Genomic DNA, 16432 nt, shown 5'->3' on the forward strand with positions numbered 1-16432 from the left:
CAGCACAGAGTGTAGAGAACAATTCATTCACCTGCCTCACATGCTGTGACAAACTGGGAATTTTCTGGTTTCAGAGTAGCAGCCGTGTTAGTCTGTATTCGCAAAAAGAAAAGGAGTACTTGTGGCACCTTAGAGACTAACAAATTTAAGAATTTTCTGTAATTTTCTGTAATAGTTGTATGAATGATGTGCCTGGCAGTGACTTACTTGACTAGAGCTTGCTATCCAGTAGGTGCAAAAAGGTTAAAAGGGTGCTCTTGGGGCAGAGCAGGAGACATGAGAAGTGTGTGTGTCACTAACTGTCTGGGTTGGTATAACTGGGTCATTAAAAGACTGGCTGAAGCTGACCCATATCAGTGGAGGGTCTGGAAAAACAAGGGGAGCCCCAACCATGCAACAATTGACACATCCATGAGAAACTATGACAAGCAGAACACATGAACTCAGCATGGGTCTAGAGGAGAACAGTGGGCCAAAAGATGATGAGAAGCTAGGACAAAAACTGGCCTTTGGCGAGACACAGGGCTCTCATCTGGGACTGAAAGACACAGAGCCAAGGTCAGGGGAGAAAGCCGAAATGGATTCCAAAGCAGCTTAGCTGGCTGATTGCAGGGTCTTGGCCAGAATGGACTATATCTTCATCTTTGCCTCTCTTGGCTAACCAAGGATTTGCCAGTGATGTGTTCCAGTTGACTAATAAACCCTGCTCCATTTTGGAAAGGCAGCCTGAGGTCACTGCAAATACTTGCTGAAGTGCATTTGTCCCTGAAGGGTGTAAAGTCTCTGATCAGGAGTCTATCTCAGTTGACTCACTGGGCAGAGTTCACGGTGTGAAGCAGGAGTGCTGGAGTCCAGGCAGTCAGACTCGAAGGCAGTGAGGCCTCATGGCCTACCCTGAAGAGAGTGGGACCTCCTGGGGGTCTGGCACACTGAAGGGATTCCTCTGAGGGACTGTTTAAAAGCTGGGGGATAGCACAGATCCTGTGGATCTCTGACACACATGTAATAAGTAAATTCCATGAGTTTCTTCTGCAAGAACTTTATTGCCATAAAGCAGAAGGGTCATTCTAAATTCAGTGCCAGTCAATGTTTTACTTGTGAAGTTCCTAAGGTTGAGGGAGGGAGAAGAAGGAAGGAAGTCACATACAGAAGGCAGTTTGTGTAGTGCTTAGAGGAGGATGGTTGGTGTCTGGACTCCTGGGTTTTATTTGCAGTTCTCGGGGGACAGAATGGGTTTAGTGATAAGAGGGTAGGTCTGAGAGTCAGAAGACCTGGACTTTGCTCTCAGCTCTGTCACTGACTTGCTGTGTGACCCGTGCCTCAGTTTCCTGGTCTGTAAAATGAGGGCCATGGTGCATTGAACTCCTGGGAATACAGGTGCTAAGTACCTGTAGTAATGGGCACTGCTCTCTGAGGCCATCATGCTGAAGGGCAAAGAGGGGAAAGGGCAGTTAGTAAAGAGTGTGACTGTGCAAACGGTCGGGCTGTAGAGAGGGGAAGGGGGCACCTGTTCCCCGGCAGGACGACTATGGACTCTTTGGAGCCAGGGATGCTGGGCTTGTCCAAGGGGTCAGGCAGCAACTCAGCGACAGCCAACAATAGAACCCAGGAGTCCTGGCTCCCAGCCCCCTCCCCAGCTCTAACCCTGCAGAGCCCACTCCCCTCCCAGAGCCAGGGATGGAACCCAGGAGCCCTGGCTCCCAGCCCCGCCCCTCTAACCACTAGGCCCCTCGCCCCTCCCAGAGCCAGGGACAGATCCCGGAGTTGGAGGTGCCTGTCTCTTTAAGGAGCACGACCGGAATGACGTCATCGCGGCTCTTCCGCGCGGAAGCGGAAGCGGAAGCGGAAGTTCCTTCCATGCTGAGCGCGCGCGGGGCCACGCTGGCTGGCTGGGCCCGGGCCGCTGAGGGGCCTCGGGGGGGGCCGGGGCCGGGGCCGGGACGGGCCGCGGAGCTGCGGAGCCTTCGCCGCCCGCTGCCGCTGCCCGGGCCCGGGCGCAGCGCGGCGCAGAGCGACCCGCAGGGTGAGCGGGGGCGGGGCCGGGGCGCGGGGGAAGCGGGAGAGGCGGGGGCGGGCGGGGCTGGGGCGGGGGAAGCGGGAGGGGCGGGGGCGGGGCCGGGGCGGGGGGGAAGCGGGAGAGGCGGGGGCGGGCGGGGCCGGGGCGCGGGAGAGGCGGGGGCGGGCGGGGCTGGGGCGGGGGAAGCGGGAGGGGCGGGGGCGGGCGGGGCCGGGGCCGGGGCCGGGGCGCGGGAGAGGCGGAGGCGGGGCGGGGCCGGGGCTGGGGCGGGGGGGAAGCGGGAGAGGCGGGGGCGGGCGGGGCCGGGGCGCGGGAGAGGCGGGGGCGGGCGGGGCTGGGGCGGGGCGCGGGGGAAGCGGGAGAGGCGGGGGCGGGCGGGGCTGGGGCGGGGGCGCGGGGGAAGCGGGAGAGGCGGAAGCGGGCGGGGCCGGGGCGGGGGCGCGGGGGAAGCGGGAGGGGCGGGGGCGGGCGCGTGGCCGCGGCCCGGGCCGGCTCCTCTCCGCAGGGCAGCGGGAGCCGGGGCCGGGTGGTGGCTCCGCGGCCGCCCGTGCGCAGCTGCAGCGGGCGGGTGACGGGGGCCTCGCTCGGCCCCAGACCCCGGGGCCGGGTCGCCGCGGCGGCAGGGGACAGTCCGGGGGAGGAGCCGGGCGCTCACTTGCTGCTGTCCGCAGGCTGGCGGGAGACTCTCCAGGCCACCGCGACCGTCCTGCAGGCGGGCGGCCTCGTGGCGGTCCCCACCGACACCGTCTATGGAGTCGCGTGTCTGGCCCAGAGCTCTCACGCCGTCAGAAAGATCTATGATCTGAAAGGGCGAAATGGAGGTAAACCCCTGGCCATCTGCCTTGGAGACGTGGAGCGTATCTACAGGTGAGCATGTGCCGTGGCTGGAGCCACTTCAGGGATTCTGTCAACCTCGGGATGACTCGATCTCTTAAAAACCGGCTTTTGTGAAACCATCAGAAATAAGCCACGCTTTATTAAACCGGGGCAGAGAGTTGTTTTAAAGCAAGCTTTCCTTTGCAGCGCTTGGGCGCCTTCCAGGTAGCTACCGTCGGCTTTGTTTTCAGTTTTTAATACTCCGAGGGGTGTATAATAAAAGCAATAGTGAGTTGAACTAATCTGACTTCATGGTTGGTGCTGAGAGAAATGCAAGCTCTTTAAATCACAAAAGTAAATGCAACGCTCAGAATTCAGTTTTAATAGCTAACGTTGGTGACGCTGGGGAAAAAGATGAGTTTGCAAATATAGATTTTTAAGTTGTATCCTCTCTGAGCATCTCGAATCTGTGTCCAGCACAGCTTACAGTAGAGCAGGTACCTTCTCCCATATATTGAAATGGGGGACAGATGTACCTAGAGAGCCCAGGGAAGGGAAATCTCCCTCAGAGAGGGGTCATGGACTACCAAAATTCTCACTCTGTGATGCTTTAATCAGGGAGGGCCAGCCTGTTTTTGTGGCATTTTGCTTCCTGTCTCATTACAAAAGGTTCCCCCCCTCCCCCCCCCCGCTCTCCTACTGGTAATAGCTCACCTTACCTGATCACACTCGTTACAGTGTGTATGGTAACACCCATTGTTTCATGTTCTCTGGGTATATAAATCTCCCCACTGTATTTTCCACTGAATGCATCCAATGAAGTGAGCTGTAGCTCACGAAAGCTTATGCTCTAATAAATTTGTTAGTCTCTAAGGTGCCATAAGTCCTCCTTTTCTTTTTGCGAATACAGACTAACACGGCTGCTACTCTGAAACCTGCCTCAACTGTGCAATAGCAAAAATGTAAAACTTCAGGGGAGGGAGTTGTGGTAGCTGGGAGCATGGAAACACTCCCAGTGATGGTTAGTCTCTTGTGACTGTATCTTGTAGCGATTTTAAGTATATCTCAATGTACTTTATAGGTACTGTCATGTCAATGTGCCAGAAGAGCTGCTACGGGACCTACTCCCAGGACCTGTGACCCTGGTATTGCAGCGCTCAGAAGGACTCAATAAAGACCTGAACCCTTTCACATCGGTAAGTCTTTGGGACATGACACACATCTCCGCAATTTGACAGGTGACAATCTTCTTCTTTGTGTGTCGTTCTTTGGCCTTCCCACTCACATTTTTGTGCGTTCACGGCATTCAGCATTGATTGACATCTTCTTGAAGCCAGTTCCTGCCCTGTCAATAACAAACATGAGCCAAGATGGACACATTTGTAGGTGTCCTTGTCACCTATCTGAATGTGATGTGACTTGTAGTTTTTGATGTGCTGGGTGCTTACCTCAAGACGGCTTATGAAGCTGGTAGAAAGACCTATCCTTCCTTTTCTGTGGTCCAAATTTTATTCTGTGGGCCACATCCAGAAGTAGAATTCTAGAATCAGATCACTTGTTTTAAAGGATTTAGAATTTACCCATTAAGGTGCTAATGGGGGTTAAGAAGTAATAAAACTAAATTAAATAAGATAATAGCTCACCTGTTAGTGAGAACCCTGAGGAAAAAGTTTCTGGCACTTGACTCCCAATGTCAATCTCAATATTTGTAACAGAACATTGGAAGCAGCAGTTGAGGGTGTTGCTGTCCAGCTGAGAAATTCCCTCAGTAGGGCCACAGGCTGTCCATAGTTCAGACCCCCAGTTTAGTTCCCTCTCTGACAGTCCAAAAATTAGAAGTTGAACTTCAGTGACATATCAAGGCAGAAATATTTTTAATGGTATGCAGTTCATCCCCCTTCCCTATTCCAGTCTCAGAGAGGAGACGGGCAGTGGCTTCGCTGTAGTCAGTGAATGTGCTCAGACCCTGGGGCATGTGCAGCAGTAAAGAGATTCCCTCACCCTGCCTTGGGGTGGGAGATGCCAGCTGCACTGATCATAGGGAGGCAGGGACAGCAGGCCCAGCCCCCGCTTAGCTGACTCTGAGGCTGTAGAGACCCAGCAGCCACTACCTCCCCTTCCAGCCATGCCTGAGACAGTGGCACAGCAGCCCAGTGGCCAGGGACCCACCACCTGCACAGGAGGTAACAGGCTGGGGTGCCCTTAGTACCTCCCAATGGGAGAGCACCTGCCAGGGACCTGGCACTGTAGGCTGGCAGGAAACTGGAGGCCCTGGTACTTCCCAAGCCTCCTGTAGGAGGGGGGAAGCTAGAGCCCTTACAGGCTTTCCACACGGGGCCTTTGGGGCTGAATGGTACCAGCTGCTCCTGCACTGTGTGGGTTATGCCCTGCCATGGCAACAGGGCATGTCCCAGCACAACTGAAAATTGTTAAGTGGACGGGGTAGCAGCTAGATGGAATTATTATGTGGGCCAAATCCAGCCCTCAGGCTGCCATTTGGACCACACTTCTTTAGGTCAGCAGGGCTTCATACAACATAATGGGATACATCTGTAGCTCAATGACTGTTGCCTATAAATGCATCCTCTCTTTGGCTGTTGCATATAAACACACCTCTCTTCTCTTGTAGTTGGTTGGCGTTCGTATTCCAAATCACACTTTCATTAGGGAGGTGGCACAGGCTTGTTCAGGACCACTGGCTTTAACGAGCGCTAACATCAGTACTCGGGCGAGCACACTGACCATCTCGGTAAGGCTGGTTTTGTCACTGGGGAGAACTGCCATGCTAGGATTTCAGATAGGAGTTGGGAGAAGCTACTAACCTGTTGTACAGTAAACCCCAGGACCTTTCCCCCAGTGGTTGTGCCTCATCCTTCTGTTACAGCCCCCCTTCACAATAGACTATAGATCCCTGCTGCTGTGCTGGGAGCCTCCCTAAAGGTTGAGGAAGGGCAGAGTTTAAAATGCAGACTGTTTAAAGGCTTCCGGTGTACTTTACTAAACATGATTATGTAGCAAATGGTTCTGAACCTGAGAATCTTTAGAGGGCACTTGTAGCTCCTAAAATAGTGAAAGCCTGTGTTCTGATGTCTATGGTGCGTTCAGATCAGAAGCTCAGAGAAATGAGATCTCTTCCCTGATACTAGAGACCTACAGAGCTTCACTTGTGGTATCCATTTAAAAACTAAAACAAAAACCCCTCAAAAGCTTAGTTGGCTGAACCCAATTTTCCCTTCTTGTCTCAGGAATTCCAAGACCTTTGGCCTCAGTTATCGCTGGTCATTGATGGAGGTGCAATTGGAGATATCCAGAGTCCAGAGTGTCGTCTGGGGTCAACTGTGGTTGACTTGTCTGTATCTGGGAAATACACCATTATTCGGCCTGGCTGGTAAGCACTCTTTGCTGACCATAGCTGCAGCTTTCACTTTAGGTAAAACAAAATGCAACTGAAAGTTAAAACATGGGGCTTGTTTTGCCCATTTCCCTACAGTGGTTAGTGTAGGATGTTGTCAAAGTGCAGCATTCTCTAACACCTAACTAATTTGCCTGTCCAGAGATGCTGAAAATTGACAGATATTGGGTTTAGCAGGATATAACTTGCTATTTCATAATATACCCCTCTTTTTGCACTGCTGGGCTGAAGATAACCTTGCTCAGCTGGTTCTCGTTTTTTCCCTACACTGCAAAATACAAAACTGGAACCAACTGAGTTCTGCAAATGGGAACTTATTTCTAGTCACCACTCCACTTGCCTTTATTTCCATAGTGCACTGACACCGACAGTTGAAATCCTGGGAAAGAAATATGGCTTGACATCAGAACCTTCTTCTTCGTGAGATACCAAACTCTGGAAGCTGTGAGGAGTCGGTAAAACTGGGCACCATGTGCCTGTCTCTTCAGGAAGCCAGTGTCAAAGGCCTTGTTTAATAAGGTCAATGGTTGTATCAGTCCTCATGTCTCACCCTGGGTCTTTTCATCATTTGTGTGTAATGGGTATTGGTCTGCTGTGCATGTTTGTAAGAAACCAAGTACTCCTGACCTCCTTGTGCAAGTGTAATATCCCTGATTACCGTACAAGGGATCTTTTGCCTTGTGCAGTGGGGTTTACTAGGATTTGAAATAAACGTCTATTTGCGATATCTTGGCAAACTGCTGTTCTTGCATGGGACAGAGGATAGTGTTTTACTGAAATACCTATGTACAGCACTTGGGTTTGATTCGGATTTAAAGGCAACCGATTGCCGTTTTGACTTAAACACACGCCACAGTTTTTAAATGTTTCTTCTGTTTTACTTAGAAATATCAGGAATACACAGTCTCCTCTTGCTTGGTTTTGCAGGAATGAGCTTTGACTCCTTTAGTAGAGAGAATCTGTCTTCTAACTGTCTGAGTGTTTGGCTTAAATAGTAGAGCACCTGAAAGAGAAATGGCTTTTTATTTTGGCTTAATCTGTTTCTCATGATGCCATAATCTTACTGTTCTCCAGCAAAAAATAGTGAGTCTAGACCTGATATTTCTAATGGTGCCAAGCAGGAGAAACTTTTCAGCTGCTCTTTAGTTGTCAAAAAAGCATCCCTTTTGCAAATCATCTAAGTTTTACTTTTAAGTGATGGTTGCTAATCCTGATACTAGACTAAATTGTTATTTTTTTTTCCTTGTAAAAGGTGAATGCACTTCAGGATCTGTCCTATCTTTTGAGTCCCTCATGAACTGTTCCCTTCATCACTCATGAAGTTGTTGCTTTCCCTATTTAGCTGACCTGCAGACTAGAATCAGTCTGTAGTTTTTATAAATCTTAATTCAGTGAGATTATTAGAACAATAGGAGGAGGCCAAAAGGGTCTGAGCCAGTATTTATTCTTCTGGGAACACTAAAATGAAATTAATCTGTTCATGTTGATATTTATTAGTGTTTAAAAACTGGTGACCAAACTGTGTTTTTTGAAACACAATTCTGTGTAATAAATGCTTAGATTTAAGGTGTTTGGATCTCTGCAATGCCTCTTTGTGTTAGTGCCATTAAAGTGTAAATTTTATACGTACACTGTTACCTTCTGGAGGTGGTGGCTTTTCATCTTTCGAAGACTAATCTCTGTGCAGCCTACCGTTACTTGTAGAGATGAGGGTTTGACTAGCAACTATCTGCTAAACCAGGCCCATCATGCAGCAAGACATGGAACAGCTGGACTTTTATCAAATCTTGAAAAGATGAACAAGGGCTTTATAACCCAGATGCTTTTGTGAGTGAGACAGAACCATAGGATAGCTTTTTGCTTATTTCACTCTTGCACTAAGCTGGCAGGACCTGATGAAGTGTATAAAATTTGCAGATGACTCTTAAGGTGGGAGGGGTTGAAAGCACTTCAGAGGACAGGATTAGAATGCAAAATGACCTTGACAAACTGGAAAATTGGTCTGAAACCATCAATAAGATGAAGTTTAATAAAGACAAGTGTAAAGTACTTCACTTAGATAGGAAAAATCAAATGGGGCAGGAAAGCTGAAAAGGATCTGGGGGTTACAGCGGATCACAAATTGAATATGACCCACCACTCACTATGATACAGTTTCCAAAAAAGGCATTCTGGGCTGTATTAACAGCAGTGTTGTATGTAAGACATGGGAGACCATTGTTCTATTGTACTCAGCCCCACTAAGGTGTTGGCTGGAGTGTTAGGTTCAGTTTTGGGTGCCAGATTGGGAAGAGACCAGAGGAGAGCAACAAACGTATGAGGTTTAGAAAACCTGACCTATGACAAAGGGTTGTTAAAATGGGTCTTGAGAAGACTGATGGGGTGGGAATCTGATACATTTTCAACCATGTCAAATGCTGTTATCACAAGGACAATGATAAATTGTTCATGTCCACTGAAGGTAGGACAAGGTTTAAACGGCTTAATCTGCAGCAAGGGAGATGAGGTTTAGGTTATTTAAGAACAGGTTAGACAAACACCTGACTGGGATGGTCTAGGTTTACTTGGTCCTGCTTGAGTATAGGGAATGGGCTAGATCAGGGGTTCTCACACTTCACTGCACTGTGACCCCCTTCTGACAACAAAAATTACTGCAGTATATTACCCCAGGTGCGGGAGCCAATTCCAAAGCCTGGTGAGGCCAAAACTGAAGCTCAGGGGTTTGTGCCCCAGGCCCAGGGCCTGTTCCCTGAGCCACAGTCTGAGAACCACTGAACAAGATGACCTCTTGAGCTCCCTTAGAATCTTACACGTCTGTGATTCTAATTCTCTCGACTGAGCGTGAGTGGCTAGATAGTGTGTTTTCAATCATTTGCATTAAATGGAGAAAAATGAAACCATCAGTACTGTCACTGTGCAGCAAAAGTCAGAATTTATATAAATTAAGCATAATTAATGTGACAAGGGAGAACCTCATGCACTAACTCGGATCTAAAGCTGCCGCTTCTCACTTTATTGATAAAAAGACAAGTTCAAATGAGTTCTTAAAACACAAATTTAAAAGGGAGTGGATGTACGATAGTTACAAAAAAGGGTATTTATTCTATAGTGATGTAATTTCCTTCTGGGAAAACACATTAGTATCTTCAGTTACATTTTATTGCAAGTGGTCACACTTCACTTGATTCTAGAGTGGAGATAAAACAAAGTTAAGGCCAAGTTTTGAACATGTGAAACACTAAAAGGGCATTTAGTACAGATCACTGCAGTTCATTGGTTGCCAATACAGATAATAGGTTAAATTCCAGCTCTTATTATTTTTAGTTATTTGGATATGTGGCTCACTGAAACCACCCAACCCAAAGCGTATTTAATTGCATGGGTTTGTTCTACAATAAACAGTTTTGAGGAACAATTAACTCTTTGTTTCAACCAGCTAATAAGGGAAGTTAATTGTCAGAGCTGCTAGTGGTGTGTGGAATATGTCATCAGCAGGCAACTGGTGAAGGGCATAGGATAAAATAGATGCTGGGGGTAGGAGCCCAGCTAATATCTAAAATATCACACTAAACATATGCACGGTAAGAAAAACAGATCTCTTGCTCATTCATTCCCTGGCCTGGTCACTTACAGGCCAGTTCAGATCCAGAAGGCTTTAAAAGGGACACCTGTACTGAACTCACAGCAGCAACGGAACAGACTGCTGCTTAGAGACCTCTGCTCACGCACATTTCCTCCTGTGGTTGTGGAGTTGGTGCTAAAACCAGCCTTAGGGCTGTTCATAGAGAACACTCTGTTTAGCTACCTGAACAAACGCACCTGTCCTGAACAGAGACTGGGACCCATAAGCTGTTTTTCTCAACCAATTCTTTTTAACATGACCTTTTTCATAAAGCAAAGACAGGCTGTCTGAAGGCTTCCCATATATAATAATCACATCAGCCATTGCTCCTTCTCCTTGCTGAAGTGTTCTGCCCACCTGCGGGTCAGCTCCAGATACATGTTGGGCTGATGAGGCAGGTAGTCCAGATACAGGCGTGTTAGTGTCTTCTTGGGCACCGCTTTCTCAATCTGAGTGCCTTCATGCCACTCATTGAAGGAAGTGATGGAGACTATCTCTGGCCTCACCATGAGTGCAGCCTGCAGAGCTGTTTCATAATATTTTCCATTGACTCTGTTGCGAGTGTTGTGGTTGTTCCAAGGGCGGATACTAGTGTCAATGTAGCCTGGGCCAACGCTGGGAATGAACATCAGGTTGTTTGAGTCACAGAAGGCTTTGATAGCTTTCCAGTTCTGGTGGGATGAGCCGAAAGAGAAGCCATTGGATGCAAAATATGTGTACATGCCATCGTATCCTGCGGAGAGAATATCATGCTTGTGTCCTTCTTCCACTAGCAGTGCTATGAACACTGCATCATAGGGGGTGTTGCGGAGGGAATGAGAACCTGACTGGGTGAAGAGCTTGGCCCAGGATTCAGGGGGTGTCAGGTAAGAATCATATATGTAAAACATTGGGAGGCTCCGTCCTGTACTGGTCTTGTACTTGTAAAAAGCTGCATGTGATCCATACCTACAGAGAAAGAACAGACCATTTCAGTAAGTGATTGGCGCCTGGGGAGCAAGCCCCATGCTGACTAGCAGGCAGATATGCCCATTACAAAGCAAGTGCAGCCTGAAGCCCAGCTCAATTGCATGCCCTGGTAGTTTCACTTTAGGCCTTTGCATGCTCCCTGTGTCGCCGTTTACCAGAATGGTTCAGCTGCATTGCCCATGATTAGACAGACAAAGGGGAGGATGTTGCACTGGACTGATCAATATTTTAGACCCACTTTACCACCCGAAGGGAATGCCTGGAGAACAAGAAAGCTTTGTTGCATTCCCTGAGAGACTCCATCAGACTAATTTATACTTGAGATATACTGCAGTGATGACCACCATCGACATGCCAATAAATGCACTGGGGACACGTGCGCACTTACAAACTGGCGAGAGATCCACCAATGGATGGTAATAGCTTTTGGTTACTGCCTGGTTCGCCTGTATTCCAGCTAGTGACCCACAGTGAAAAGCTCTTTATTCCCCAGCATTTAAATCTTATTTTCTTGTTACCATCTCTGGCAATGGCCTTTCCTACAGACTCTGGGGCTAATATACTCACTTTACAAGGGTTGCTGAGGATGACATATAAGTAAAGGGCTTGGTGTGATGCTGTTGCAATTCTCTGCTACAGCACCCTGTGGCATAATTTACTTAACAGAGCGAGCAAGAAGTTTAGTACAAGACAGACATGGTTGGCCTGATGCTCTGCTTTGTATCTCAGCACAGAGTTGAGCCTGAACTATGCGCTTGTGGCAGCGACTGAAAGCCAAGACTTACTTGTCTATGATGTATTTAATGTTCTCATGCACAGTGTGGTCGTCGCGCCCTTTGTATGGCTGGATGTGGAAGGCAACCTTCAAAATAAATCATGGAGACATGGTGACCAGCACATGCTTTCCCTGTGACAGTAAGTCCCAGACCCTTTGAAAAGGTCACAGTGTCCATTCATCACAGAGCATCCAGAAGCTGCCTAGGCAGCCCCCTTGCAGGAAACAGACGGAGGGTCTGTTCCATCATAATAGGGCATCATAAATACTAACAAATTGAGTTAGTCTTTAAGGTGCCACCAGACCCCTCGTTGTTTTTGTGGATACAGGCTAACATGGGTACCCCTCTGAAACATAATAGGGCATGTAACCTATCCGTTTGTCCAGATTAGTTTTAATAGTTGCGAGAACAAGCTGTAAAGCCCTCTCATGAAGTGATGCTTGTTTGTGCTCAGCTGTTGCAAAATAAAGACTCCCCACTACCTCCCATAATGACCCATTAAAAATAATACAAAGCCACTGAGACTGCAGAACAGGCGGCTGCTGGAGAAGCACAGTGGCAATTCCTGGCTAATTTGAGCAATTAGTTTAACAGCTTCAAACAACAAGAGAGAGCAGTCTTACCTTTATGGTATATCTGTGTGCAGCATCCAAGATAAATGGCACAAGACTATCTGATGGCTCCCCATTATCATCTGCCAGACCAGGTGGGTACCAAGACAAAACCAGGACTCCTGCAGCAAGTTGCAGAAGGAGATCAGGACCAACCAAATGCATTGATATTTAAACCTTGCCTGCCTTCTGCCTCTCCCATGCAGTACCAGAACTCAACCTTATTTCTAGTCATTCTAACAATTGGACAGAGTCCTCTAAGCTTAGTTGTCAAAGCAGTTAAATCTCAGATTTAGAAAGGAGATCCCTTAAAATAGGAGGATCTGAACCACTGGCTCTACCCAGCTTGGATCCTCTGTTTTGATGATACCCAGGTGCGGGGAGATGGTTATAATTGTCCTCAAGCATTTGCAGGATGTCCGTACCAGTAGGTATAATTCGTAGCAGGGTAACAGCTTGAGAATTCCTCAGAATGAAGTTAAATTCTCAATCCTTTTCTCAATAGCACCATCCATGGCAGATTTCTACAGGAGGAGCTGTTCTAAGTGCCTGACCTAGTGCATAGTGGAAAGACACTAGTCTGTATTAATAATATGTTCCAGTTTAGTTATGTGGAAGATCTGCCGCAGAGGTGTTTTAAATCCTGTTATACCACAAAGACACTGCATCTGGAATGGAAAAGATTCATTGAAAGAACACTGGTAAACACTGTAACGTGACCTTTCTCGAAGGAAAAGCCTCTGGCTTGAAAGGAGGTTTTTGTTCACCAGCCCTGTAATTTAATAATGGAGCTGTCCATAGCAGGGGGTGCTGAAATGTCACCTGTGCTTAACAGTCCCAAACTAGCAAGCTGTTTCTCAGGTGATGGTTGGAGAACTATTAGACTGAATGCTGCGAGCAAAGCCACTTTAATACAAGGCCAGATTAAGATGAACTGACACAAACTGACTTCCCATTGCTCATTATTTGATTAATGAGAATATAAAGATGTCATAACCTGACTCACTCACTTGTCACTGAAAAGGAGCCAATTTTGATAATGATAGTTTGTTTTGATCTGGTTCACACTATCTTCCTGCTGTGATCTCATCTGATCTTGAAAGCAGACTGGGCTGGGCCAGTACTTGGATGGGAAATCTCCAAGATAAAAAAAATACCACACTCAATGCTACATGAAGAGGTGCTGGTGACAGAGAGAATGTACAACTAATTCAGGCCCATTCTAGGGAGCAGTCGGCTGCCACATCTCAAACAGAGGTCCTGAACTCTTGGAGTCAAAGGTCCCTGATATCTTTCGTGTCACGAGAGCTGGATGTTTGCCCCATTCAAGAGTCAGCTTTGGCAATTTATAGCATCTGTTTAATTTTGGAATTCACTTGTCCCAGGGGATCTTGTACAACACAGAAATTTGAAGGGGCTGATCTCTTAATAAAATATATTTTGGTACCAGTGCTAATAGGCTGTTCAATACAGTACATAATTGCTCTGCTGTATTTATACTACTACACTTTGCAACCTACACAGTAAAATATGCAAGTTAAAAAGAAAACACTTAGCCTTGAAGGCAAGCATAGAATGAACCCAATCTATCAATACTATTTTCATTCCAGCAACACCTTCTGGAAGTCTTAAATAACTTTCTTTCCCTTTTTGTGAAGGCAAAAGGCATACTGTTTGCCAATTTTTAAAAGTTAAGGTTGAATAGCTTTGCTACAAGCTGCATTTTTGATGAGTTTTAACCAGTGCTTTCTAAGTCTTCATATAGAAGTTATACTCCAGTTTGTAGAATGAAAGTCTCTCAGATCCTTGCACTCAGCCAAAGGCTCTTTTAATGTCCTGGGGTTTGTAACTATGCATCCCCATGCTGCAAACACTCACCTGCTTAACTTGAGTCATGCAAGCAGCCCCCTTAACTTCACTGTGAGTGCTCACATGAGTAAAATTAAGCATGCAGTTAAGTATTTGGAGAAACACTTACTAAAAGGTTCATTTTCCTCGACATTCAGCCTAAATTTTCCTTTAATTTATTCCTATTACTCCTACCGTGACTGCCTTGTTTCGCCCTCAGTGTCTCCTCTCCCACCTTGGTGCTTACATCCTTGTTAACTTAACCCCCTTGTCACCATCTGGCCTTCACCATGGGTTAAAGGTACAAAGCAACGTAGTCTTTCTCAGGAAACTTCACTGTGAATGAAAATTCAAATACATACACCCGAACATTGAAAGTTGTGATGCTATCCTCTCTGAATTGGGGTTAAAGCAGTTTATGAGTTATTTTTCCAGTATTTTAAAAATATTAACTTGTGTACCCCTGATGGATTTAAACACTAATGCTCGACTCCAGCAAGCAGATCTGTGCCTGGAACACCAGTGATTTCGCTGCGGTGCTGCAGGGATGCAGAGGCTCACCTGCACACATCCGCTTGTAAGACTGGGGCCTCGTTTGGTACTCAACATCTATGAAAGCGTTAGGTGCACTGATAAGACGATGAAACATATGTCAGGACATCCTTACCAATTGCTGCCGCTCTCAGCTGGTTCATGTGCTCCTCCAGCACTTCAGGGTCCCTGGAGCTGTAAGGTCCCAGCTCAGGGTAGAAGCTAGAGCCAATGTCCTCTGGGGGGCTGTGCCGCCCTTTGGGGTAGCTGGCAGATATCTTGGGGTCCCAATGCGGCACCATGACATGGTCCCAGTGCAGGTACTTTCCTTCAAAGTGGGTGTTCCCATACCACATGTAGTAGAAGATGTGCAGGTCATAGTACACAGACGGTGTTGGTGCCTTGGCGTCACTGCTGGTAGCCACCTGAGGCCGGGAGATGGCCTCATGGGAGACAGAGCGCCTTTCCCCTCGCTCCACGAAGGGCACCAGCTCCAGCCCTGGGGCCAGGTCTGAGAAGCCGTCAGAGGGTTTCAGAGTCCGCAGGCCCATCATGGTGCCGAAGATGAAGAGGGTGAAGAGGAAGAGGGCAATGCAGGCTCTGCGCCTCAGCCGGGCCATGGCGCCGGGGGCTGCACCAGGGGAGGGGGCAGCCAAGGGTCCGTCAGTCACCCTCCCCCCCAATAGCGGATGGGCTGGGGAATGGGGTCAGGGCCAGCACAGGCCAGTGGGATTGGGGTGGGCAGTCTGTCACGGGGGAGGGAGGCAGGGGGGTTGGTCAGTCAGTCAGTCGGGCCCAGCAGTGCGGGAGTCGGTCGGTCACTGGGGGAGAGGTGGGCCCGGGTGGGTCGGTCTGTCACTGGGACAGGGGGTGTCAGCAAGTCGGGCTCAGCGGTGGGTCAGGCCCTGGTGGGCTGGTCGGGTCCGTCAGTCCCCGGGGGGCGGGTGTGTGTGTGTGTCACTCTGTCGGTCAGTCCCCGGGGGGGGGTCGGGCACGGGGGGGTCAGTCGGGCGCGGGGGCGTCGGTCCCCGAGGGGGGTTGGTCGCTGGGGGTGGTCGGTCGGTCACGGGGCCGTGGGGGGGGGTCGGTCGGTCAGTCACGGGGGTGTGGGTCGGTCACACGGGGGGGTCAGTCGGTCACGGGGCCGTAGGGAGGGGTCGGTCGGTCACGGGGGGGTGTGAGGGGGGGTCAGTCGGTCAGTCACAGGGGTGTGGGTTGGTCACGGGGGGGTGGGGGGGTCGGTCACTCGGGGGGGGTCGGTCGGTCACACGGGTGCGGGGAAGCGGGTCGCGGGGGGGGTCGGTTGGTCACGGGGGGCACGGGGGGGGTCGGTCACACGGGTGCGGGGCAGCGGGTCGCGGGGGGGTCGGTCGGTCACGGGGGGGGCGCGGGGGGGTCGATCGGTCACGGGGGCGCGGGGGGGTCGGTCACACGGGTGCGGGGCAGCGGGTCGCGGGGGGGTCGGTCGGTCACGGGGGTCGGTCGGTCACGGGGGGGGCGCGGGGGGGTCGGTCACACGGGTGCGGGGCAGCGGGTCGCGGGGGGGTCGGTCGGTCACGGGGGAGCGCGGGGGGTCGGTCGGTCACGGGGGGCGCGGGGGGGTCGGTCACACGGGTGCGGGGCAGCGGGTCGCGGGGGGTCGGTCGGTCACGGGGGGCGCGGGGGGGTCGGTCGGTCACACGGGTGCGGGGCAGCGGGTCGCGGGGGGGTCGGTCGGTCACGGGGGGCGCGGGGGGGTCGGTCACACGGGTGCGGGGCAGCGGGTCGCGGGGGGTCGATCGGTCACGGGGGGCGCGGGGGGGTCGGTCACACGGGTGCGGGGCAGCGGGT

General features: G+C 49.9%; 2 protein-coding genes across 2 annotated transcripts; one reads left to right on the forward strand and one right to left on the reverse strand.

Moving 5' to 3' along the window:
• The first annotated feature begins 1801 nt into the window (after positions 1-1801).
• Positions 1802-7874, forward strand: YRDC (yrdC N6-threonylcarbamoyltransferase domain containing). The gene is made up of 6 exons (XM_038377242.2): positions 1802-2023; positions 2689-2884; positions 3915-4029; positions 5463-5582; positions 6079-6221; positions 6600-7874. The coding sequence occupies exons 1-6, from the start codon at positions 1858-1860 to the stop codon at positions 6667-6669; spliced, it is 810 nt and encodes a 269-aa protein (XP_038233170.2). The 5' UTR covers positions 1802-1857; the 3' UTR covers positions 6670-7874.
• Positions 7875-9237: 1363 nt separating this feature from the next.
• On the reverse strand, positions 9238-15565 carry MANEAL (mannosidase endo-alpha like). The gene is made up of 4 exons (XM_038378026.2): positions 14739-15565; positions 12236-12345; positions 11622-11698; positions 9238-10815 (listed from the first exon to the last, which is right to left on the reverse strand). Exons 1-4 carry the CDS (start codon positions 15220-15222, stop codon positions 10179-10181), a joined length of 1308 nt encoding a protein of 435 aa, XP_038233954.1. The 5' UTR covers positions 15223-15565; the 3' UTR covers positions 9238-10178.
• Positions 15566-16432: the final 867 nt, after the last annotated feature.

Source organism: Dermochelys coriacea, chromosome 19 (assembly GCF_009764565.3).
Source record: "Dermochelys coriacea isolate rDerCor1 chromosome 19, rDerCor1.pri.v4, whole genome shotgun sequence".
NCBI lineage: Eukaryota > Metazoa > Chordata > Testudines > Dermochelyidae > Dermochelys > Dermochelys coriacea.